Raw genomic sequence first — 23,560 nt, forward strand, 5'->3', positions numbered from 1 at the left:
GCATTTCAGTCATGCTGTTCATTCAGCACCCTCTTAGTTCTTTCACAGCTGGTGGGAGAAGAGAGGCCCACTTCTTAAGAGATGATGCTGACAGTAATGATGATGATGATGAGTTGGTAGTCACTGCTTCAGTTCTCATTTCTTCTTCCTTTTCCTCTAGGGATGTTCACGTGGACAATTGTGGTGATGATCTCTTTCTTCTTGTCAGTGCTGTGGGTTCCTTTTCAAGGGAAGCTGGATAGATGTGGGTGGGTGCAGAGCCAGGTCTCATCCCAGCATGCAGCTAAGAGACAGCCAATGTATTCAGGTCCACCATGCACTCTTGCCCTGCACCAAGGACAGAACTGCATTTTTCCCAATTAAAAAAGACTGCATGAGGCAGTTTAATTGACAGGTGTTAATTGCTTCACAGGCTGTGCTCTCAATCACAGATGCAGGGCAACGTGAAGAACGTGTCTGGGGTTCAGGCTTCTGGTTATGGATGTGCTGGCAAGTAAGGAGGGATTGGGGAAATAACATGCTCTAGACCATTAGTCCAACTCAGGCGGTAGCAATTCAGTCATTTTTGACTGAGTGGGATGAGAGCAGTTTAGAAATAAAAGCATCTTATGTGTCTTTTTAAAACTTCCCAGCTACCATTTCTTCATAAGGTTTTTACCCTTTTTAACAAAAATCCCACCCCAATATTCATGCTTCTTTGCTTGCCAACAAAAAATACCACTAGAAACCACAGCCTCCTGTTATTTTCCACATATTTATACTTTTGCAAACCATTCCTCCTTCCCTCACGCAGCCTTGTCAGACTGTTCAGCTCTGCAACTCTTCTGAATCTGTTCCTGGCGTTACCTTCCCTCCCCACCCAGAGTGGCTGTTTCGTTAAGAGCATGTTGAATTGTGAAGGGCTGGGGGAGGCTGTCACAAGTGTGCTGCTCTCCCAGCCAGTGACTGCCACGAGCATTCCTTGCAAGAAGGGAGCGAACCAGCGTGAAAGTCTTGTGCTTACTGTTTGGTGAGCTGGCTCTTTTCTTAGCACTCTATAAATAGGTTGAGATCTGCCATCTTACCTCCTTTTAATTTTAATTTGGATGCATATGATGATTGGAGAAGTGTGAGATAAAGAGCTGGACCTGTGCACTCTCAGGGATTCCTGATACACAAACACATGGGAAGAAATCTAGGGACCAGAACAGGGTTCTTTTAGTCTCCTGGTGTGGGAGATTAAAAGCTGATGTCATGCCTGTCATTTTTGTGCTGTGAAACATTACCTTTGTTTTTTGCAAAAACCCAGCACAGTTCAGCCCTGTGGGCAACATAAATGGTACAGCAACAGGTGGCTTAAGTTAGTCTAGATGTCTCCAAACCCTTCCTTGCTGGAAGGCTTCAGCCTAAAGAAAAGTTTAGCTCAAGCTCTAAGATCGAAGAGAAAATCCCAACATTCCTCTCCTAAATCAATGAACAGAATCCATTCCTGGTAAACCAGTCTTTGTTTTTGAACACAAATGATTTCATACTGGTTTGTAAATAAACCCTTCTGCCGTCCTTTTGCTCTCCCAGTTAACTCTCAAGAGAAAAACCCCTCCAGCTGTTGGTAAAGGGACACAGTGCAGAAGAGGGAAACTTGCCCTTTGGGTAGAAGAAGGGAGAGAATGTTATAAAGGCTTGCTCATGGATGTTGCTCCGTTGAAAATTATGGCAGTTTAGGTCTCGTGTCAGTGGTTCTAAAAACCTGACTTGCACAGCTTCTTCCTTGGTAGTCGTACCCATTGATGTTAACGAAGACATTCCACTACACTTGCAAGCCCCTGGGAGAGGATTGGTTTTCTTGTCTCGACTTTCTCCTTTTAGTATCTTGCTGAAGTAAATTCCAGAACTTTGTTAAGGATTGCTGCTAAGGAGCACCAAGCCCCAGAGTTCACTTAGGGGAAAGATTTCAGTTTCAAGTTAGATGAAATACTGACATGAATTCTAAAAGGTATAAATTGGTCACCAGTGAAATCTGACTGCAAACTGGAAGACTTCTTCAGGTTTGAGGAATTAAGACCTGGAGCATCTGCCTAAACAGTGTAACAGGGGCAAGGGTCCTAGCTGGCTTAAGATGAAGTTTAACAAGATTATGGAAAGGAGTGTAGAATAAGCTAGACGAATGTGTAGGAAGGGCAATTTATGATAGCAGCCAATATTTAGTGTTTGCTGCCCAAGTCAGCAGCAACTTCTTTGGTCTACCCCTGCCTTGCTTTGGATGTGTGCAGGCCATTTTCTACGATCACAGTTCTAGCTCTTTCCCAGTACCATGCTAGAAGCACAGCTCCTCCTGTCTCCCTGTTGGTCCTGTTGGTATTTGCTGCTGGAGTCTGTGCAGGGTGAAAGTTTGTTGGTTTTTTTCAGACACTGAAAAGCTCTCCTCTGAGCTCATCTGGACCATCAGACTCCAGGCTCAGGTGGGGGTCTCTGCCTGTTACAGGTTCACATGAGGTCAATGGGAAGCCTCACAGTTTCGGATTTCGCAAAGGCCTTTTTGCTTTGCATACAACATTCTGTGAAAGGATGCACCTGATGGTTTTCTTCCCCTTTTTTCTCCCTCTTCAGTACAGACTTTACAATGGGAGATGAACAAATTAAGTTCAAATGTGCTTCCCACACTCTCCTTCGTTCCCAAAGGTGCAACCTGGGACAGATTTCAGTCTCAGCTAGTGATGTTGGCATTGTTACTCCGATTGCTCAGTCTCTCGCCTCGCTCAACTACTTTTACCTTGGTTGTGTATTTTTACATGTTTATTGTGGGGCCTGGTGCCAAAATCCTGTAGCATCGTGGGAAGGTGCAATCATCTCTTAGCAAACCACTCCTCACTGCTTCCACACAAGTCTCATGCTCTATATTTTAGGAGGCTGGAGCAATTAGCTGAAGCAGTGTCATTTAGATATGTTACAAACTATCCAAAATAAGCCATTGCAAGTTAATAAGTTGTTTAGGAAAATGATTGTCAAGTATTTTTCTGTACGTTTACATGTTCTGAAGTCTGCATAAATCATGCTAATGTTCCTATTGTCACAAATACGATCTAAATTTGTGGGTCTCTGAATTCAGCGATGGGTAAAGGTAGGGAGGCAAACCTTTCCATAACTTTATTAACATGGAATGAAAATACAAGAGTTTGGTGAGACCACCTAGATAGGCACTGGATTTTTAGGGGTGTCATAGGTGTAAAAAACATAGCTTGAATGCAAACACATTGGGTGTGCAACACATGAACGTCCAAAACAGAGCTTTCAGCCTCCGAAGAGGAAGCAGCTGCTTGTGAACTGCAAGTGGAATGTGGGCTGGTTGTAAGCTTTACCAGCACCTGGACAAAACCAAAGTCACGTATTCCAAGTTCTCCTGTGAACAAGGGGTCATGAGACATGGACAATGCTGAAGAGCCTGCCTGTGCCTCATCCCTGGCTTACCAACAGCTGGGACTCAAGAGACCCTGCTTCTGGCAGCTCCAGGTGCTGCCAAAAAGGAAGGGCTTAAAATTCCAACAAACCCAGAACAATGGTCTAGGAAGGAGATTATGATCTTGAATGGAGGGAAAATGTTTGAAGTGAGGGCTCTGCAGGGAGATGAACACCAGGAGATGGCCAAGGTCCTCTGGCAATCCCACCACTGGCTTATTAATAAGCAGCTGTGCATCCCAGGAGGAGACAAAACCAAACCGCTTTTCACATACACATGAGAGACAGAATCATTTTACATACTGTCACTGGTGGAAAAGAGTCCGTGTTTTTAAATTTTTTTAAAACTTTTATTCATTTTTTTTTAGAAAAGGAATAAACTCTGCATGGTAGAGTGTACGGTATATAATTTCAAAACAGAACAAGTTATATGGAATGGATTATTTTCCCAAACTAGTTAAAGTTGAACCTAAAATCATTCATAAATCAACACTCATTGCAATGTAAGACAAAGGAAAATAATCAACTTGTTTTTTGTTTGGTACAGATTTTCTCTACCTCTTCAGCCTGAATTTTCCCAGGGTTGGGCAGAAAAGGGGGGCAAATCCTACCCGTTGTCCTAATCACAATTGTACTGACCACAGCTTTGTGCTCTGAGATCTAGCAACATATGGCTTTATATGTTCCTAAGCGAACAGTGCAACATCATCACCACCTTAAGTGTTTATTCCACATTCAAACTGTAACTGAACATCACTCTGAAACCCTTTTCCACCCCCAAAACAACAGTGGTAACAATGAAAAGCAGAAAGTCTCCAGCAATCAGATTTCATCCCAGAAATCTGTGTAAACTGTAGATTGGGGTTGGGTAGCAGCACAGAAGGCAAAAGATGTGACAGCTTGATTCAATAGCATCTCTAAAGACTACTGTAAGACTGTCATTCTTTAGTCTGCATCTTGCAATCACAATTTGCTTTTTCCCTGCAACGCTATAAAGCAATATAAGAAAAACATCAGACTCAAAGGTAGAAGCCTTTGTGGAAAGGTAAAGCTTCTGCTTAGCCTTGAGTGATCGCTATTAGAAACAGATCTCTGCAATCAGAAACAAATTTTGAATGTATATACACAATTTGGGTGGAAAGGGATACGGCCAAGGGTGGAAGCCCTCCTTGCTGACCCACGGACTGTTTTGGATCGTAGGTCCACACTACACCCACTACCTTTTTGGTCTGAAAAAACCAGCAAGGCAGCCAGATGCTCCAGGTGCGCTCCAGGCTCTTGGCTCACTGTTCCTTGGCTGTGTGGGGGCCAGGAGAAGGAGGAAGAGGAGGAGGGAGTAAGAGTGCTGTCAAGGGCTCCCGTCCCCTCACATTGCAGCTGGCTGAGTGACGCGTGGGTTGCAGTGACTTGGGACGTTACACTGGGAAGGTTTAAGTGCACACTTTTCTCTTCATCCCCTCCTCCCCAATCCTGTTGGAATGTATCTATATCAATAATCAGGTAAGTATTAACAATATCTGTAAGCTGGCACAGACACCCTCCCCTTTAGAATGGGGGGAGAGCAATAATATCAAATTCCCATTTGTCCCGGCGTGTAACCTTTCCAGGTCCTGTAGAGCAATTGTATGCAGGCTTTTTTCATACTAGAATTAAAAAGGAGTCAAAGCTGGTAAAGAAACTGGATGTTTCCTGGCCTAACTGAAGGAAATAATAAAACTGATTAAAGTAAGAGTGAAAGAAAGTAAGCATTAGTGTGTTTGCATCATCTGGTATGTCCCACTTCTCTATGTTCTGCTCACAGGCCCTTTCCATACTCTGAGCAAGCACTCCCAAACTTAGAGAGGTAAGGCTTCAGCTGAAATCTCACAGTTGAGACTATTATTTATTTTATAATTACCACAAATGTAATAACTTGACTTTAGCTTTTGATCCATGTGGGGCACGTTGAGGGCAAGGCTTGTTAAGTGAACCAGCACAGGAGAAGATTGGACAGGGGTGGAATCCCACATGAAAACTGCAATTGAACAATGTCCATCAGCATGGCATTAGCATAGTGTGGATACAGCATCAGGAGCTTGGATAAAGCCTTTAAGCTTTCTGGGTGTCCAGTCAGAACCAGGGAAGCTGCAAGAAGTTTTACCATAAAACTCCAGTACTGCAATGTCTAAAGGAACTGAATCTCAAAGGGCACAGATTTTAGGTTTTGCAGTCAATCCTAATTAAAACCCCAAAACTATAATGTGTGATGCCCCTGCTGTTGGAGCCTTAAGACACCCGTTATAGTGCTGAGCCCTACTCTTTTTTTTAATTATTATTTTTAATAAAACACTGTTTTAAGATAGAGCACAATAAATGTGCTTATTACGCACTCTAACATAGAGCACAGAAATACAACACTACAGAGTGCAAGTCTAACCATCTCCACAGTGGGAAAAGTGCGAAGGTTAAAAATATGCATGTGGCTTAACACAAGATATTTTTAAAAAACATGACATGGAAATCTTATACTAATGCTTTCATCTTTACCGCAAACATGACTGAAAACTTAAGGTCAGTTGCTGATCCTCCTCTCGCAGTAGTAGTAGTGTAATCCTTTCAAAGGTACAATGTTGGAAAGATCAGAGAATAAAAAAAACCCAAGGGTCCAAAAATGATCCCATTTACCACTTTTCCAGTAGTTAACATTTTTCAAGGAGTAAACGTGTAAGGTCACCTTGATCTTCACCATCAGTAACTGATACACTTGGAAACAGCTAAGCCAACCACCCAGACCGAGATCAGTTCGCTGTCGCACACGCACACACACACACGGATACGCACACAAATACCCCACAGGAAAAAGTGCACTTTCAATTGCTGATACAAAAATAGATTGGCACATTCTTTTTGACACAGTGAAGATATCTTCTTTAAAAGCTTTTTCACTTTAAGGAGTCCTCTTGGAATTTGCAGCAGGTCTGTAGAAAAAGCGCTACGAGAATGCACTCAGTGGGCTTCCAGGGTTTGTGTGATGGAGAGAGGGGTGGTCGTGGAGGCTGCCCTTCTAATTTTTGCCTAGTTTATAGCTGTAGTCCCTACAGGTAGGGTCAGTTGCCACCCAGTTTCAGCACGTGAACTATTTACCAACAACTCAGTCTTCACCTGCTTTGAGAAAATAACGATACACAAATTCGTCAAAGCCAAGAGTCGATGCAGTATTTCCTGTAGCCAGAAAAACTGTTTAGGGGCGGGGGGAGAGAGAGTGAAGTGTTAGGAGTCTGATTTTGCATTTCCAGTAGTAACTGCGGCTCGGGAGAGCCGAGCGGGAACAGTCGGGAGCCCCTTCCCCGCAGGGCAGCCAGCGCTAGGAGTTCTGCACCAAGCGTCTGTAGTGAGGCATCACTTCGTGCTCGGGAAGGTGGAGAGCAAACTCCAAGGCCACCAGCACCGGGAACTCGAAGGCAATCAGCTCTCGCCTGTTCAGCCGGAACTTCTCTTCCAGTTTCTGCAACCACAGCCGAGGAGAAAAAAATAAATTAACAAAAATGGATCGAGGGTTTGCCTTTCTAGGGCTTTCCCCACAAATGACGTTATTCAAAACACGCATGCTGCCGTCATTGAACTTCTGTCCTGATCGACTTGCGTGGCTCTAGGTTCAGGAAATCGGAGCTGTTTGAACTGGATGTACCGAATCCTTACTGTGAAGGTGAACTCACAGAGCTCAGCCAGCCACGCTATTTCTGACACTTTTGTCACTTCTCTCATTCCACCATGAACAGATACATCTTCTAACGATCACAGTGATTGCCACGGCAGCGACAGGAAATTCCTGGCTTCATGCAAACATCAAAATCACTTGTGTAATGGAAGGCATCCACCTTGCAATTGTCCACAAATTTCCTGCACTGCCTGAAATCACTAGTTTTCCTTTCAGCATTAGATGGTGCTACAATGCCCTGTTGGGCAAATTATTTTGCCACAATTCGATCTTAATACCTCAGAAGCAGAAGGTGCCACAAGAAGTGAGTAATAGAAGCTGCTATCCTCGGGGGATGAGATGGGTTTTATAGTTGTTTTTGTGCTGTAATGTGCTAAACCTCCCATATGCTCTGCTGTTTCCACTGGATTTGGATGCTACAAGTAGGCAACCAGTTGCTCAGGGATATTCTCCCTCATCCTCCTCTTAGGATCTTCCTGGCTTGCTGCTTCTCTGCCCACTGGGTCTACTGCAAAGTTCAATGTCTCATGGATGGGCCAACATTTCAAGATAGCAGGAGAGGCCAGATCTTCCAACTCCCACTTGGCTGGTTTTTGTGGGTTTTTTTTGGTTTTTTTTTTGTTTTTTTTGGTTTTTTTGGTGATTATTCAGAGGGCTTTCTAAGAAACTGTCAGCCCAGCTCTGTGACCGTGGGAGGAGGGCATGAGGCCAGTCCTGCCCCCCTGTCCACAATCCCGTGTCTCTTCCATTGAGTGAGCTGGTTGGAGCCACAAACCAAGACACCAGCCTAACTTTCTGCAGCATTAAATCAGATTGGTACCTTGGTGCTTGCAGAGGATTATGGCATAACACCCCCATGTTACCTCTTTCATGTGAACTGGGCAGAAGACCAAACACCTTACTCTACAAAAAACATCTGGAGTGAGCTGTTCTAATGGGAACACTTCCTTAGGTTTTCTTGCCCCAAAGCTGAACTTGATAAAAGAAATACAAAAATGTCTATTGGACTCCATCTGAAATAAGTATCTGCATTAAAGGAGAATCCTTACTGACACTCTTGAAAATATAATTAAAAGCAAAATTAATTTCCTGAGGGTTCACCTGTTGCTTTCTACTGACAGAATGATGGTCAGATCCACCTCAAACCTCAGAGTATCTGACACCAGAGCCTTGTACCCCATCGAACAAGCTTCCCATAGCTTGGCAGGGACACTGATCGCTACTACTTCCACAGAAATGTGTAACAAAAAAGGATATTTAGCTGGCTGTACAGCTGGAAGCCTAAAGGAGAGCACGTCCACTGACAAACAGGCTTGCATAGACCACACACTGGCACCTCACGTAGATGGAACACTGGAGTCCTATGGATACGTACATCTATAAGATGCTTGACTTCATGTTTTCTGAGGTCACTGCCAATTTTGGCTGCTAAAAGAACACAAGCTCCAGCACAAAGCTTTCTATTCTGCTTGTTCAGCTTCCCCTTGAGAGCGAGCTTCTCAAAGTAGACAAAGGCCATGGCCACTGTGGGCTCTTCAAAACCACATTCTTCTTGAGCAAGCTTGCGCATTTCCCTCTTCAAGCTGAGTAAAGAGATCAGAGAAGTAAGCTGTGAGATGAGTTCTAAAGCATTTCTCATTTCTCCCTAAGAGCCATGCTTTCAGATCTCTGAAAGCATGATCCTTTTGACTGTTTCCTGTTTCCTTTCCATTTGACTAAGCAGATCCTGCTTAGTCAAATGGAAAGGAAAACATAATTTACTGGGCAGATATCTTTATGCTGTTTTGGGGGCACATTTCTTGGCACATTTTTGCATCACCTCCCCCTCACTGCCCCCAACAGATAATTGCGTCAAACTATAAAAGCAACCAAAAAAGCTCCGGCAACTTTAGCAACAATATTTTATCAGAGGACCTACGCTGCACACCATTTGTTTAGTAACAATGTTTTGATTACTGGTGCTCTGTATGCAGCTTTTGCTGCTGGCTATGGTTGGTCAAATCCAAACTGACAATTCTGTCCATGTAATGCAGCACTGTCTGGTTACAGAGCAGTGTGGCTCAGCGTCCTTCTGGCCACTAGGGTCAAATGAAATTATCCTTACTTCAGTGGAGCAATATGTCTAGCCTGCTACACCAGAAACAGCCAACTACTCTTTTAGCTTCTGTCAAAAGTCAGCACTTCTCTTTCCTCACTCTCTTTTTAAGCCAAGTGCCATGAGCTCAGAGACCCTGTTGTGATATTTTTCTGGGTATTTTAATATAGTGCATGCCCAGCTCTCATCCTCATCCTGTCAGATGCTGTGTTTGACACCTGACCAGCGCATGTCTGCACATTCCTCTATCTGGTTTACTCATCCCACTAATCAAAGCAATCTGACTTACTCTGCACCTCTGCTGGTCACTGCTCCTGGAAGATCAACCAGTGCTGTGCTTCCCCTCATGTACAGCAGGAATGGCACTGACATGTGAGACAGCTGCATCGCGTTGCAGCCTTACTGAGCTTTGCAACGTACCTTCTTATTTTACTGAGGGTGAGCTTGATGTGAGGGAACTTCTCTTTAAAGGTCTCGTTCATGTCCTTCTTCAGATCTGATGGCTTCACGTAGTCTATGACCGTGGTCTGTAACACGTCAAGAGAGAATTACTCTTTTAGTTTGCAACAAAGATCAATCAATTCCCAGAACAAGGAATACTAAACAAGTGCCAGTCAGTCCTAATGCTTTCAGCAGACAGGAGAATTAAGTCTGAACTAAGGCAACTATTTATTTGTGACCGACAAAACAAGTGACCTGTGCAGCACAAGCCTTGGACAATACATACCTCATTAGCATGCTCCAAGTATTGCTATGAATGAGTTTAAGATAAATGTGGCTGGACGAAACCTACCTGAGAAGTCTTGTAAGATAAAAAAAATTCATCTCAATAACCGATATGATGACCAGATCTTGGTGCATGCCTCCATGTGGTCCTGAGTCCCGCTGTGAGTTTCTCTCAAATTGATTCTTTAAAGAAACCACTGGTACATTTGCTTGACTGCTGAAGCATACATTTATGATAAAATAAGTAATTAGCTTATATGGCAGGCCACTCAGTAGAGTGGAAGGCAGTAATGCTGTGGTAAGTTAGGCAGTAAATGCACAAGAGAGTCAGGACAACATTCAAAGTGTACAGTCTACTTCTTTTGAGCTTCCTATTCCTTTTTGTTACAACCTAAGGAATCTCCCCAAATTGCAGAGGGTTCTCCTGGCTGACACAGCACCTGCATTTGTGGGTGCCCAGCACTTTTCTTATTTCTTTAGTCTTTGTTCATGTAGCATTTTTCCAAATCCTCTGTCACCATTCACCTGGCCAAAATCTATCAGTTCAACAACAAACCGACCTTTATTTTGGGAACATCAATTCTCTTCCAAGCTTTGGCAGATCTTTGCATTGGATAGAAGTGGAGAGGAGTCCCAGCCTGGGCACCTGAGGGACAGCCTGGTCCCCAGGCATCCATCTCCCTGCCAGCTTCAAGCATGTAAGAGAGCAGCAGTGGATAGATAGTGCAGCACATTCTCCTGCTCATAAAACAATACTTCCCTTCTGATTTCTGGTTTTGATTAATCTGAATTATGGCAAAGAGCTGTTAACACCAAACAACAAGAGGTGGAAAGATGAAAGGGATGCAAAACCCTTGCTGCATGTTATGCCTTTATAGAAGGTGGAGCTCTGCCGCAAAACATCCTCATGGGAATTGAAATCAGCCAAGAAGACTGACTGAATATGCTTTCAGGCTTTTTTTTCTATCATTAAAATAACATATGGAAGGGCTTGGGGAATACAAAATGCAATGGCTCTAGAGAGAAAGCAGAAAATTCCCTTTATCCAATCATGTTGTTCTCTGTTTCCAAAATAAGCATGAAGGAGAGTAAAACACACCTAACTTACCCTGCACTTTATTTAGGAGATATGGTACTGAATTATTAGGAATTTAAAACAGAGCAGAGCCATGTGTTTCCCCTGAATAGTGCCCAGCAGTATTTGAGGCAAACATAACAGAGAGAAAAAACCCAGGTTTTTGGCACAGGGTGTTTATATGGTCATGCAAACGTTTTAAAACATGGGCCATTCTTCAGCCACACCTGCTTCCCTGCACGTGTATGGATGAGTCTGACTGCAGGTTCAGGCAGAAAGTGCAGTGCCCCTGAGGTTAAAAATTCATCAGCTGCCTTGATGCTGAAGCAGGCAATGTGCTGCCACACCTGAATAAAAGGAAGAGAGGAAAAGACGGAGGAGAAGTCTTGCCCTACCCAGGATCAGTGGGAAAGCCTTCAATGGAATGTGTGGGCCTGCCTGGTTTTAACCCTGCTGAGGCTGGAAGGATGTATGTATGCACCATGCAGCTGTGGCTCCTCACTGCAGACAGCTTCTCACATGCTTCATCTCACCTGGCAGGGCTCAGACCTCTAAAGCAGAAGAATTAAGATCTTAACAACTACCCCTTATCCTTTCTTTCCCTGGAATGTTGCAGCCTGCCTGCCTACTCCTTGCTATCGTTGTTATAGGATCATCAGCAAGCTGGGTGCTGCTGATGTACAGATACGCTGGGAGTTCAATGTAGTAAAGATTTCCTCTCAGTACTGCTACAAGAGGACACTAAAACATGCCACATCTAATTTAGACCACTGCTGTCTGCTACTCAGGGTATAGAAACATGCGTTCATGCTGCTCTTGCTTAGAGAGCCAAGAGACACTAACCAGATCCATCTTATTAAATGTAAAGATGATTTTAGCTACTACCAGTATTTTCAGTTGTCTTGGGCAATCCTACAAATAGTGAGCTCAGTGTTACCGTGCAAAGCTACCTGATACCTTATTTCACGCTTCATTACAAACCTAACTGTTCACTGTTTGTTCTCCATTACCACAGAGCTCCCAGTTTTATTTTAATTAACTTGCCTTTAGCTCTCTCCAGGTTATCTTCTTCTCTTGCTTATGTGCACAAAAGAAACCACTTCCCTACAGAGAGGGCACAGCAGCGGAGGGATGGCCCATCCATCCTCCGGGCCCTGCTGAAGGGCTGCACACAAGCTGTGCCAGACAGCGAGTTTCAGCTGCTTTCACCTCCAACAAGGGGGTGTCAGGGTGGCTCTGGGGGCCACTGTGCAGAGGGGGAGCGAGCCCTGGGCTCTGCCGCTCAGCAGCAGCAGCAGCCCCCTGGGATGCACCTTTCCCCATGGCTGCTCTGCAGGCATTGACTTGTTCTACCTGGGACTCCTCCAGCTTGTGGGAGGATTGCCAGAATTCAGCTAAATTCTCTCTGGAAGGAGAAAAGCTCTTTTTAAAAATTTCATTTAAAGCAAAGGGCTCAGAGGCTTGAGACTAAGCAGACAGCTTAAAACTGAGAACAGTAAAGAGGTACGGTTATTTTTAAACACAGAGATTTGTCAATTCTGTCTTGTTGATAAGGATCTCCTCCTCTCCAACTCTGAATACTGCCGCTTCCTGCGAGACAACAGTCTCTACGATACAAATCACAATAATGAAATCCAGATGAAAGCTGGTGTGTGCTGGTTTTGATTCATGTAACAGGATAACGGCAGCATGTTTGAACACACTGGCTCTAAGGCAGCTGTCTCATCTTGTCAGTGCCATGCTGGAGAGCTCAGCTAACTTCCCATATTCTCAAGAAAAAGATTTGGGTAAGATTTTATTTTTTGTCCCTTGTTTTTTTTTCCTTCATAGCTGCTGCAGAAGCTGGACTTTGAGCAACAGGATGCCGTTTATCTAGCTGGTACCTACAGAAACACATCCTGTGCATGCAGGACGCTGCCCAGCAGAGAGGCAGGCAAATACCCCTAAAGAATATCTGTCGAGAGGTAGTTTAAAAGCAGTGCTGGATTAGCATCTGTTAAGTGATCAAATCTGTTACCCTTTCAAATGGTTTCTGACCAGGCACCTGAGTACCCCTGTTGCTGGGGCACAGCACTCACCAGGCTACACAGAAATTGTGGTCCCCAGCCCTGACCCTGCCCAGGGCACCTTATGCCCCCTGCAATCAGCTTGCCACTGAGCAGCAACCGCCACTGCTGCCCCTGCCCACGAGTAAGGGAGCGGAGGAAAGCTCTGGGGTGATCCAGCAACCCACAACAACCAGCTGGGATCTGACAGGGGAAGGCTTGGACACAACATCATCCTTCTCTGCTCAGCGTTTACCCTTCTCTTGTTTTAGGCCACTGCACTTGAGCTGCCTGCGTGTCCCACATGAAGCTGCCATGTGAAGAAAAACACATGACTGTCTGTCCAGGACAATTTTGGTATTGCCTGGGTCAGAGCTCTAATCAATACTGATGCTCCAAATTTCATGAAGGGTTTGCAAATATTTCCCTAGAAGGAGCACAGCTTTCCTCTATCCAAACACGCTTTCTTACACATAATATTATTCCCTACCAGGCAGGCACTCTGTACTCCCAGAGCTGTCAGACACATGAACAAGGCACTGGGAACTACTAAACTGTCTCTCTCATACTCTAATCTCCAATGTTTTTAACTTCTGTCATCCAGAGCCGTCTGTCTTGTTTCTCACAGCTTATTTGCACGGAACACATTTCAGTTCAGCGTTCAGCAATGCTCCTTCGCGGGCTCTGTTACGTTCTCTGTATACAAATCCGTGGATGTATATTTCACTTTGGCGATGGAAGCTGCACAAGACAAATGAAAGCCTCGATATATGGTAGCTGACAGATGCCCAGACAGCATGATAAATGCTTCGGCCCCAGTCTCTACTATGCACACTTTTTGCATGGCTGGCAGTTTGGAACTTGGAGCTCAGCTCGTGTGTTATTCACAAGTGTTTTCAAGCAGCTGCTTTCTCATAGGAAAGCTGTATATATAGTTTCATAAATACGAGAGGAGAGAGAATGCCTGAAATGGTTGGAAAGACTGGCAGGATGAAATATTGTTGAAAATAAATCCTACTTTGGCATGCAACCAGTAAAAGATCATCTAGCCTTGGATGCCTCTATCTCTTAGCTTAAGAAGGATAAAATCAGGATAAAATAGGTGAATAAAATGAAAGATGTATGATAGGCTCTCGTCAGCTGTTGTTACTGTGTACCCCTGATAAATCTACTTCACAGAGAGCAGACGGAAGACTGATACCTGAAACAGACTCTTGGTAGGTCACTGATAAGTTCTCAGCCACACAAGAAGTGGAAAGAAGTCAAAAACTCTGCACTCTCCAACTACTTTAATGCATCCCATAGGTGACCAGCTACATAACCTATCAACTGCCAGTAACCTAACTCATAAACTTACGGCTTATGATGCATATATATGGGAAATCCTGACAGAGAAGAGACTTTAAACTCTGATGAGAAATGGGAGTGATTCTGAATTATAAATAAAATTCTAAAAAAGGAAAAGATAAGACTAAAATAAGATGTTTCTGTTGTTACAAAGTTATTAACATTCAAGGACCTTAAACTGAAAGATTTTGAATTTCACAGGGCAAATAGTCTCAAAACTGCCTCTTTGTAAATAAGTACAAGGATAGAAACCAGTCTATTTTATATTTTTAACACTCCAGAATGATTCTCATAATAGTTGTTTATTGGAGTCTCAGCCAAATATAGCATCAAATGCATAAAGCACAGGATTTATATATGATTATCTACCACTGCTATCCTCTGCTCCCTGAGACTTTTGGGTACAAGGTCAGCAGTTGATAAAAAAGCAGTCTGGAGACACTTAATATACAGCTACAGAAGTGGCTCGAAGAATAGGGTGACATCGCTGAAGGACGCTGGCTGTAGTGGAGTCTGGCTGACCTTGGTGCTCCTTGTGAAAGGCAGAACGAGGCAAGGACAGACCAAATGCATTATATCATCACGCAGGGCTTTTGCTAGACCAAAGGGGCAGGGCAGCAAGCAGCTCTAATTTTAAAATCCCACCGGAGGACTAACTTTAAGTAACGCAGCCCGGCCATGCTCACCGCTAACACAGCACCTGGCAGGTGCAGGCTGGCAGACAGGCACTGCAACAGCTCTGCAGACTTTTGTGACATGCTTCTTCTATTAGTGGGGTGGAGATGTCAATTCGGTTTTGTATAACTAAACCAACACACTGACATTGTAGTTCAGTACCCAAACCTAACTCCACGTGTATCCCTTGAACACAGACAGATATTTCAGGGATGAGACTACAGAAGGCTCACTCAAATTCATCGTGCTGCAGATCTGGGCTTTCCTTCTGCTGCTGCAAGTTTTGGCAGCACACAGTGACTAGCTAACATGCTCCTGCGTTTTTGTGTTACCAACAAAAGCAAGACTGCAGGATCAGCCTCAAGCCTGTTGAGAATGAGTTTTCCAGTTCAGCACCGAAGGAGTTCCTGCTGGAAAAAATGCAGAGAGACCAGGGGGGCACTGATGAGTCTGTACATATGCTAGCCAACGTGAGATTCAAGGAAAAAAATTACTGCTTAGTCTGGCAGATAAAGTTCCTGTTCTAGAGAGATTTAAGAATCTGCACAAATTCCTGTTTTAGCAGTATCAGCCAGGAAGACATCTGTTAACCATGACATGATGTTTCCCTTCCCCCCCACCCCCCAGCATGAATTTTTTCTCTCTCTTACTGTTTATATTACGGCAGAGATTGCAGACTCTCCTACAAATACAACCCAAAATGAAATAATTTCTCCAGGACAGACTAGAGTTTAAATACAACTAATACAATGAATAGAAGCCATAGAGTTTGTATTGGGAAAGTACTGAAGAAAACTTTCAGAGTTGTCCCCTGACAGGCAATTTGTGGGTATTACTTTTAGAAATGCAGCAGGGAAGTGTATGCTCTGTTAAGCCTGCGACTTCACAGCAAAAAAATCTCGAAAAAAAAAATCAAAAAACAAACCCTACAAAAAAACCCCACAAAAAACAAAACCCAAACCAAAACAAACCACAAAAACAGACCAAACCAGAAGCACTTCTGCCTTCCCATAGCTATCTTCAAGGAGGAAGCTCAGCTCCTCCTTGAACACAGCCAAGGACTTGCAGCTAACACTTCTCTCCAAGAGTCAGGGCTAATTCAGCTCAGTAAAATTAAAAGATTATAAAGTCAACGTCAGTGATGATCAACTCAGGCTCCACAAAAACTGAGCACGCAGAGTGCTAGCTGCACATAATTCTGAGTAAACTCCAAGCCAGACCACACATTTTGTCAGTCTTATGCCTTGGGATAAAGCCTGCAGTGTTTACTGATGCAGCATTCACACAGACCTCAACAGAGCTCTCCCAGCAGAGAAATCCTGCATTGCAAAGCACAAGCCAGGCTCATGGGAGTAATATCAGAGCGTACAGCTCTATCCCGCAGGCAGTGACGCAGCCCGGCATCCACTCCTCTTCCACACCTTCCCCCCATTAATTGCTCTGACATCCATAAGGAGGGGTGAGGGGAATATCTACGGGCTTGCAGCTGTCAAGCACTAACGCTAAATCCTGGCCAAGTAACGAAATTTTAATTACAAGCCGCAGCTCTCCACGCACAAGGAAACGCTGGGTGCTGACATCAGAGCCGCTCTCCGCTGCTCGGGCTCCTGCAAGAGGCAGCAGTTACAGCCACATTCCAGCCAGCACCAGCGGCTGCTCCCGGCCTCTGCGGTCCTCTGGCAGAGGTCTGGCGCTGCTGCAGGGGCAGTGCACGGTCAGGGGAAGACCACAGGTCTCTCGCTGGCCCCAGACTGCAATTTGCTTTAATTGCAGTGTGCGCTGATTTTTATATTTGTGTGTGTGGGGGAAGAAGATGACTTGAAATTATAAGCCTATTACGCTCTTGCTCACACTGATGTGAACTGCAGGGAGAGGGGGAGGGAATGCCAGTGGAGTCAGGAAAGTCTAAAACAGATGTGAGTAAAATCTCCTACATAGCCAATATGGCCTTATATTCAGCTCTATGCATGAGCCCTTGCCCAAACTGAAAAAAATCCTACTTAACCTGCAAGCTCCTAGGACACTCCAGCACTACCTTTTCTCCATTCTCTTGGCTGAAGTAAGCACCAGCACCTTATAAAATCTTTCAGCTGAGCACTGAAGAAAAACCATCAGCCCCTTAGTTTCTTGAAAAGCCGTGCAGCTCCTGCTCTGCATCACAGCTATGCTGCTTCGTCTGTGGGCAGGCAAAACCCCGGCCAAGAGAGCCCCTGGCACCTGCCTGTGATCCCCTGCCATAAAAGAAACAGAGCACTTAATTGTCCTTCAACCCAGGATTAGTGCCTGCCTTCAGAAAGGGAGACAGGAGTCCCACAGACCCTCAGGCAGTGCTGAAGAAGTGATGTCTGGAAGGCAAATTCAGGGAAAAAACCCAACTGTCAAATAAGACATTATTTCAGACGCAGCAGTGATTAACCCCTAGAGAGAATTAAAAGCAAGGAGATCCCTGTCAATGCAAATATACCCTAAAAAAACAATGGCATTGATTTTAACAACTGTCCTTGAAGTCCATTTTGCACCTTTAGGGCATCTAGTCATACCCTTCGTCAAATCCCCAGGCAGCCCCTTTTTACAACAGAAGTACAAATACACTTTGAGATGCTATGGTCCACCAAGGTACAGAGAAGAATGGCACTGCATACCCACTCCTGGATGGAGAACTTCCTTGCAGGATGCCATCCTGGCTGCCCCATTTTGACTCACTTAACCACGTCCATGAGAACACCAAGTTAAAAAGAGATCAAAGATCTCAGGTGATTCTAGGGGACTTGTGCTGCCTGGCGGACACTCGCAGCCTGAGGAAGGTCAGAAACACAGCCATGACTGCTAGAGCTATGTTCCCTTTGGCTAACAATGTCTTTCACCTTGAGGGAAGACAGTTCCCTATCCGTGACAGTAACCATATCAAAACCTGACAAATATTTTCCCACACAGATGTAGCTGCTATAAAAGGTTGTCACTTTGTGGCAGCCAAATAATAACTCGCCAACCCTTAAAGGAAAACTGGCAGCAAGTAAGCAGAGGACATTCTGGACTTCCCATTTGAAAATCTAGAATAAAGACAGCCTCAGAACTCAATTAAGCCTCTGTGTGCAACAGACAGAACACTCCTGCTAGCAAGAAGATAATCTTCTTGAAACACTTAGAGCTTATTTTGAAGAAGGAGCACCCAAGAGGCAAGTTACCCCTGGTGTGGAGGTCAGATGAGAACATACAAAGGCAAATAACTGCACATTAGCAGTTTCTTAAATAATGCCTTCTGTTCCAAACTAAACAAGAACATGGACAACACTTTAGACCTCAGTGCTTCAAATCCTATCATACCTGTATAGAGATAAGAGTAGTAGGTCACTACTTGGGGAGAAAAAAATAATCTTTGCCCTACTGCCTAGTATTATTCTGGATGTATAATCCAGCCAGACACATGCTCACATGTGTATGATTGCACTGCATCTTGCAACAGTCCTGCCAAAATAATCTACAGACTTGCAGCAATCAAAAAAAAAAACAGGCTGCAGAAGTCTCTCACCACAGAAAACATTCAGTCAGATCACAGGCCATGGAACAGTTATGTGTCTGTACTGTTAAGGGTTTGGATACAGTGAGAAATATACAGACTCTGCTTGTAATTGCTGCAATTAAAGGAAGGACTATCCCATGGTGAAATAAATACCTGGGAAACAAAGCTGTTCAGAGGAGTGAATGATTAACATCAAAACACAGCATAGCTTCATGACTTCAGAAAAACCCCAATGGGCATCCTCCTATTTTGTAATAGGTGCCAGTTTGAGGAAGTATAAATTTTCCCCTGAATGCCAGAGAATGAGTGCATTGTTTGAACAAGCCTTTCATCTACAGCATTTATGAAATACAGTAGTAATAAAAGTGTTTGCTTTTGTAATACCTCCACGAGTTTGTTGTAACATGTCTTGAGAAGTAACTGTCATTTAGAACAAAGCATTCTGAACAGCTCTTATTAGTAGATTAAAAATAATAAGAGCTTTCTTAAAATACAGCCAAACAAAACCTCAGCCTTCAGGATTTTGCTACCGGAATTTCTCTGTCCTACACAGAATCACTTACCATATATGAAGGAAATATTAAAACCCGCTTGTGTTTGCCACATGGCCACTGGGGATCATCTAAAAGATTTGGGTCGTATTCAACAAAGTCTCCCAGGTCGCTACCTACAAAAGAAGAGTTCAGATACAGAATTCTGGAAGGAATTCATTACATCAAGAAATCTCTGGACTGAACAGAAGTGGCAAACGAGTTCACAGATAACGCACGATATTATCTCCATTCAAGATTTTTTAAAGAGAGGAAAAATTGCTCAAAGTCTTGACAACTCTAAGTATTTCTATACTAATGAGATTTGCCAAGATATAGAGGACCTAGAGCTTACGAATTACCTGGTAAATGTGAATCTAGAGCTTGGAGAACTGCAGAATTGTATAAAGCTCCACAAAGACTCTTATTCCTGACAACAAGTTTTCATCTGTTCAAGCAGATGTTTTGATTTGCTTCATTTATCATGCCAAAATATTTTAAGCATATAGTGCTTTGGCTTATGTTTTGCGTCCGGTTTTGTAAACACAGCCCTTTCTAGCCTAAGAAAGGTCACAAGCGGAATTTACACCTTCAGCTTATGACTCCTGTGTTGCCACTGTAAATTTTCCATAGCAAAGGAAGGTAAGGACAAGCCTGATGCAGGAGGAACAAGCTCTGCTGATGACAGGAGGAGGCACGCCTGGTGCCATCGGGGCTGTCAATACGACCAACGCGCTTGTTTATTTAACTTCCATCCTCCACAGGCAAGCTTTCTGAGCAAATACGGAATAAGCTGCGCTTCACCCACAGCAGAAGACTGTATTTTACTTAATTTAAGCTAATGGGGGGACTAAAACACGTTACTCCTTTGCAATAACTGCCTACCATCAGGCTATCTGAGGATATTAAAACGAGCTACTTGAGAAGTTACCTGCATCAATGCTCCCCTGGGTGCTGTTAGCTCTTCCCAAAGAAAGGCTACGATGGCTTGCATTGCGAAATTGGGAGAAAGATGAGGTGGAATCTATCGTGTTCCTCCGAGTTCCCAGAGCATTGGTGGGGAATAGGAACTGTGTATAAGAAACAGTCTAAAAAAAAAAAAAACCAAAAAAAAAAGGGGTCAGAATGGACAGACAGTTACTTTCAGCCCAGCCTGGACGCAGTGGGAAGCCTACTAACTGGAAGTAAGAGAAGCCAAAATAATGGGGGATTTTCTGGATATAGCAGTTAGGGACAGATGAATAAAAACCATTCACCTACATTTGCTCCAGTGCAGTCAGTTTATCCATGCAAAATATGCTTTTGCAAAGGCATCAATTCTTCAGCAAAACAAACGCACACATACACACACAAGCTCTAATACACTGGATTTACAAAATCCTACTCCAAGGGTCAGATTTAAAAATATATCAGTTTGGTCAGGTTTTTTTTTTCCTCTGGGCCTTCTCTGTAGCACATTTCAGCAGCTTCTTTACTGAACTAGCGTCATCTATATGGGTCCCTCAGCACAAAGCTGCCAGAGGCAAATCACTTTAACACTGCTAAATCGAAGCCCTTTCTCTGCCATTCTTCTTTCTCAGGACTTTGTCTGGCAGAGTCTTATTGATGTAATAAGTGAGCTCCAGTTCACAGCAATGGCTGTGGGAGATCATTTACCAACACCACCCCCCGCACATGGACTAAGTGTGAATGAGTAACTTGTGACAAAATTATTTTTAGAGTGCACTGATTCTCTGCTTGTACCCCTGGCCAAGGAAAAGCTATGCCTTGCTTCTCGTTGGCTCATTTTCCAACAATAACATTGCATTGAAGAAAAAAAAAAACCCTAAGTTTGAGACTCTAGACTGGTTTACGAGGAGGTCAGAACAGGTATCAAATAAAACATGTGAGCTTTCATTATTTATAAGCAGACAGATTGTCCTCAGGAATTTACAGCCTGTGGTCTGGCCTGACACCTGGTTGGGTGAGCACAACATGTGTAGCAGCATTGTCCCAGGGCCTTTAAATCCTTTATATGACAGCAGACTGAGTAAAACTGAACTGTAGAAAGTAAATCAGGCTTTCAGGAAGAAATGTTTTCTTCTATGATTAAAACCATCTCTCCTCTACATATTTCTTTAAAATCGATCACTTCCCTAAAGATTCCTATTTTCTTATTCTATTCAAGTGAATGAGCTCCTGGGTTTTGAAAGACTCATCGGATTTGTGCCACTGTCTTCCTGCTCTCTGGAAAAATATTAAGCAAAATGTTATTAAATACAATTGAAAGCAAACAGAATTACAGCTACAACTCTCACCAGAAATTATTCTCGAGCTCCTGACAATATACCCTGCAGTGATACTTCCTGCTAGAGCCAGGGGAAGGCTGTGTAATTCAGTAATGCTTTACACACTCAGATATTGCCAGAAGCAAATTTCTTCAAGGATACCCAGTTGTCTGTGTTGACAGCTTGGGCAGCCCTCGTGAATTTCTGCTAAGCTTATTTAGAGTTGCACATACTGTGCTTTAACTACCGTGTTACACTGCATGTTAAATTTGTGCTTGTTATTAGTTAAGCCATTTTTCCCCCTTATAACACAAAATCTAAGGGAGTAGGAACTGAAGCATCCCCACCTTCCCATCTGCTCCGAGCTCCACACCTTCAAGACCAATTATCTCTTTCAGACACACTCCAGTAGAATGGCACTGGCGTCCACCATCCAGCTTCATGTCCCTGGGAAGCAGAAAGAAGAGCAGAAGCAGCTCTCAATACACGCACCTTGTTCACCTTCCACCACCAAATGCTGAAATAAGGTGCAGCATTAGTCCAGACATGCCAATGCAAAGCACAGACCAGACAGCTTTCCCTATGGGAAGCACCCGAGTTGTCTAAAACGCTTGACAGAGAAACCCCCCACTTTGTTCACGGCTGCAGCTCATACCTCAGCCTAAGGTGCACAGTAAGGTTTCCCATGGCTGGGTACCTCTGACAGAACCTGGGAGGGGCTGGAATTCCTTTACACTTCAGGTGAGGTACAACAATCCAGGCTGAAAACTTGTCTGCCCTGCCTCCGGCAGGAATACAGAGCACATACCCCCATACCCGCATCCCTCTATGTGAAACAGAGACAACTTCCTGTGGAAGATTCCAGGAAGGATTCCTGCTCCTCCGAGAACACAGGAGAGTGGCCAAAGCCCAGTGACCCTTCTGCTGGAGGCTGACAGGAGAAAGGCAATTTTCCATGACCCTGGTATGGAAACTTGGGGATCTACTTTAGAAGGACTGACCCACCAGGCATCTTCCATTTGGAGATAAATGAGATGCCTGAGACAAGCAGGCTGTATCTCATGCTTCAGCCTCATGATCAAAACGTGAGCACAGCTAAAAAAGACTAGGAGCAAATCTGTGCTTCACAAATGACAGCTGTATAAAACTCCATAATATTTATCTTTCACTGTTTTCCTGTCTGATTGCTGCTGGAGTCCAAGTGTGCGCTCAGAACTCCACGTGGGAGAGATGCTGACGTGGAGGCCAGGAGAAGCCCTGCAGGCTCTTCATCCAGTTGCAGGCTGGGCTATCTCCTGCTGTGACATATAATGCAGCCTCTTTCCTTGTCTCTCCTCTCCAACCTATCACACATTTTATTTCTCTGAAACATGGCTATCCTGAGTCCCCAGTAAGTCATGTACCTCACTGCTGGAAAAATCCAGCACGTCTACCTTCTGGAAAACATGCTTCAGTGACAAAGGAAAAGACTGTATCAAGTTTCTACTGCCAACAAAGTCCTCTCAGTTTCTTGACTGGAGTTCACTTAGCACAGTGTCATATTATCATTCTTGTTTCCTGATATCACGTTACTGAGGGGTTGGACTCATAATTTTGTAAAAATAACTCTCTGTCAGAAGCATGGTATTAGCCTCTCTGCTCCTGCGCAGAAAGTGCTTAAGGGAACTACTTCTCACAGAGACAAATGCCAGATTGTAACTATTTCAGAAGGTCTTACCTATGAAACAAACACACAGCCTGAGGAAGCCCCTGAACCCCAAACTGAAAACAAGTATCTGAACTACCTGAAATCAGAACAGTGTAGTTTCTTTCCATCCAAGACCTTACAGACACAGAGCAAGGAATAATGCTGTTACAACTCTGAAAACATGTCATGGAGAAATTCTTCCATGTAATTAACAGACACAGATAGATAACTCTGCCATTCATCAAATGGAAATCCATCACCCTCTGAAGAGTCAGCAGCTTTAAAAAATAAAAAGCAGCTCTGAGGACCAGAAAGAAATCAGTGCTTTTGAAGCAGGGAGCAGGGTCAGCTGGCAAGTGCGAGCACACATAGGAATGATTCCTGGACATTAGCTGAAGATCAATGGATCCTCCATTTCCCCCTCTCTCTGATGTTTCTAAAGAGGATCCTCCTTTCAGGACCCT

At 43.9% G+C, this 23,560-nt stretch overlaps 1 protein-coding gene across 1 annotated transcript in view; it reads right to left on the reverse strand.

Moving 5' to 3' along the window:
* Nucleotides 1-5,285: 5,285 nt before the first annotated feature.
* Nucleotides 5,286-23,560, reverse strand: part of CABLES1 (Cdk5 and Abl enzyme substrate 1) — a 69,288-nt gene continuing 51,013 nt past the window's right edge. The window contains 6 exon segments of the mRNA XM_040075773.2: nucleotides 5,286-6,916; nucleotides 8,505-8,712; nucleotides 9,645-9,751; nucleotides 19,176-19,279; nucleotides 20,074-20,230; nucleotides 21,757-21,856. Of these exon segments, the coding sequence (XP_039931707.1) occupies nucleotides 6,776-6,916; nucleotides 8,505-8,712; nucleotides 9,645-9,751; nucleotides 19,176-19,279; nucleotides 20,074-20,230; nucleotides 21,757-21,856 (817 nt within the window). The 3' untranslated portion in view covers nucleotides 5,286-6,775.

This window comes from Hirundo rustica, chromosome 1 (assembly GCF_015227805.2).
Source record: "Hirundo rustica isolate bHirRus1 chromosome 1, bHirRus1.pri.v3, whole genome shotgun sequence".
In the NCBI taxonomy this organism is placed as follows: domain Eukaryota; kingdom Metazoa; phylum Chordata; class Aves; order Passeriformes; family Hirundinidae; genus Hirundo; species Hirundo rustica.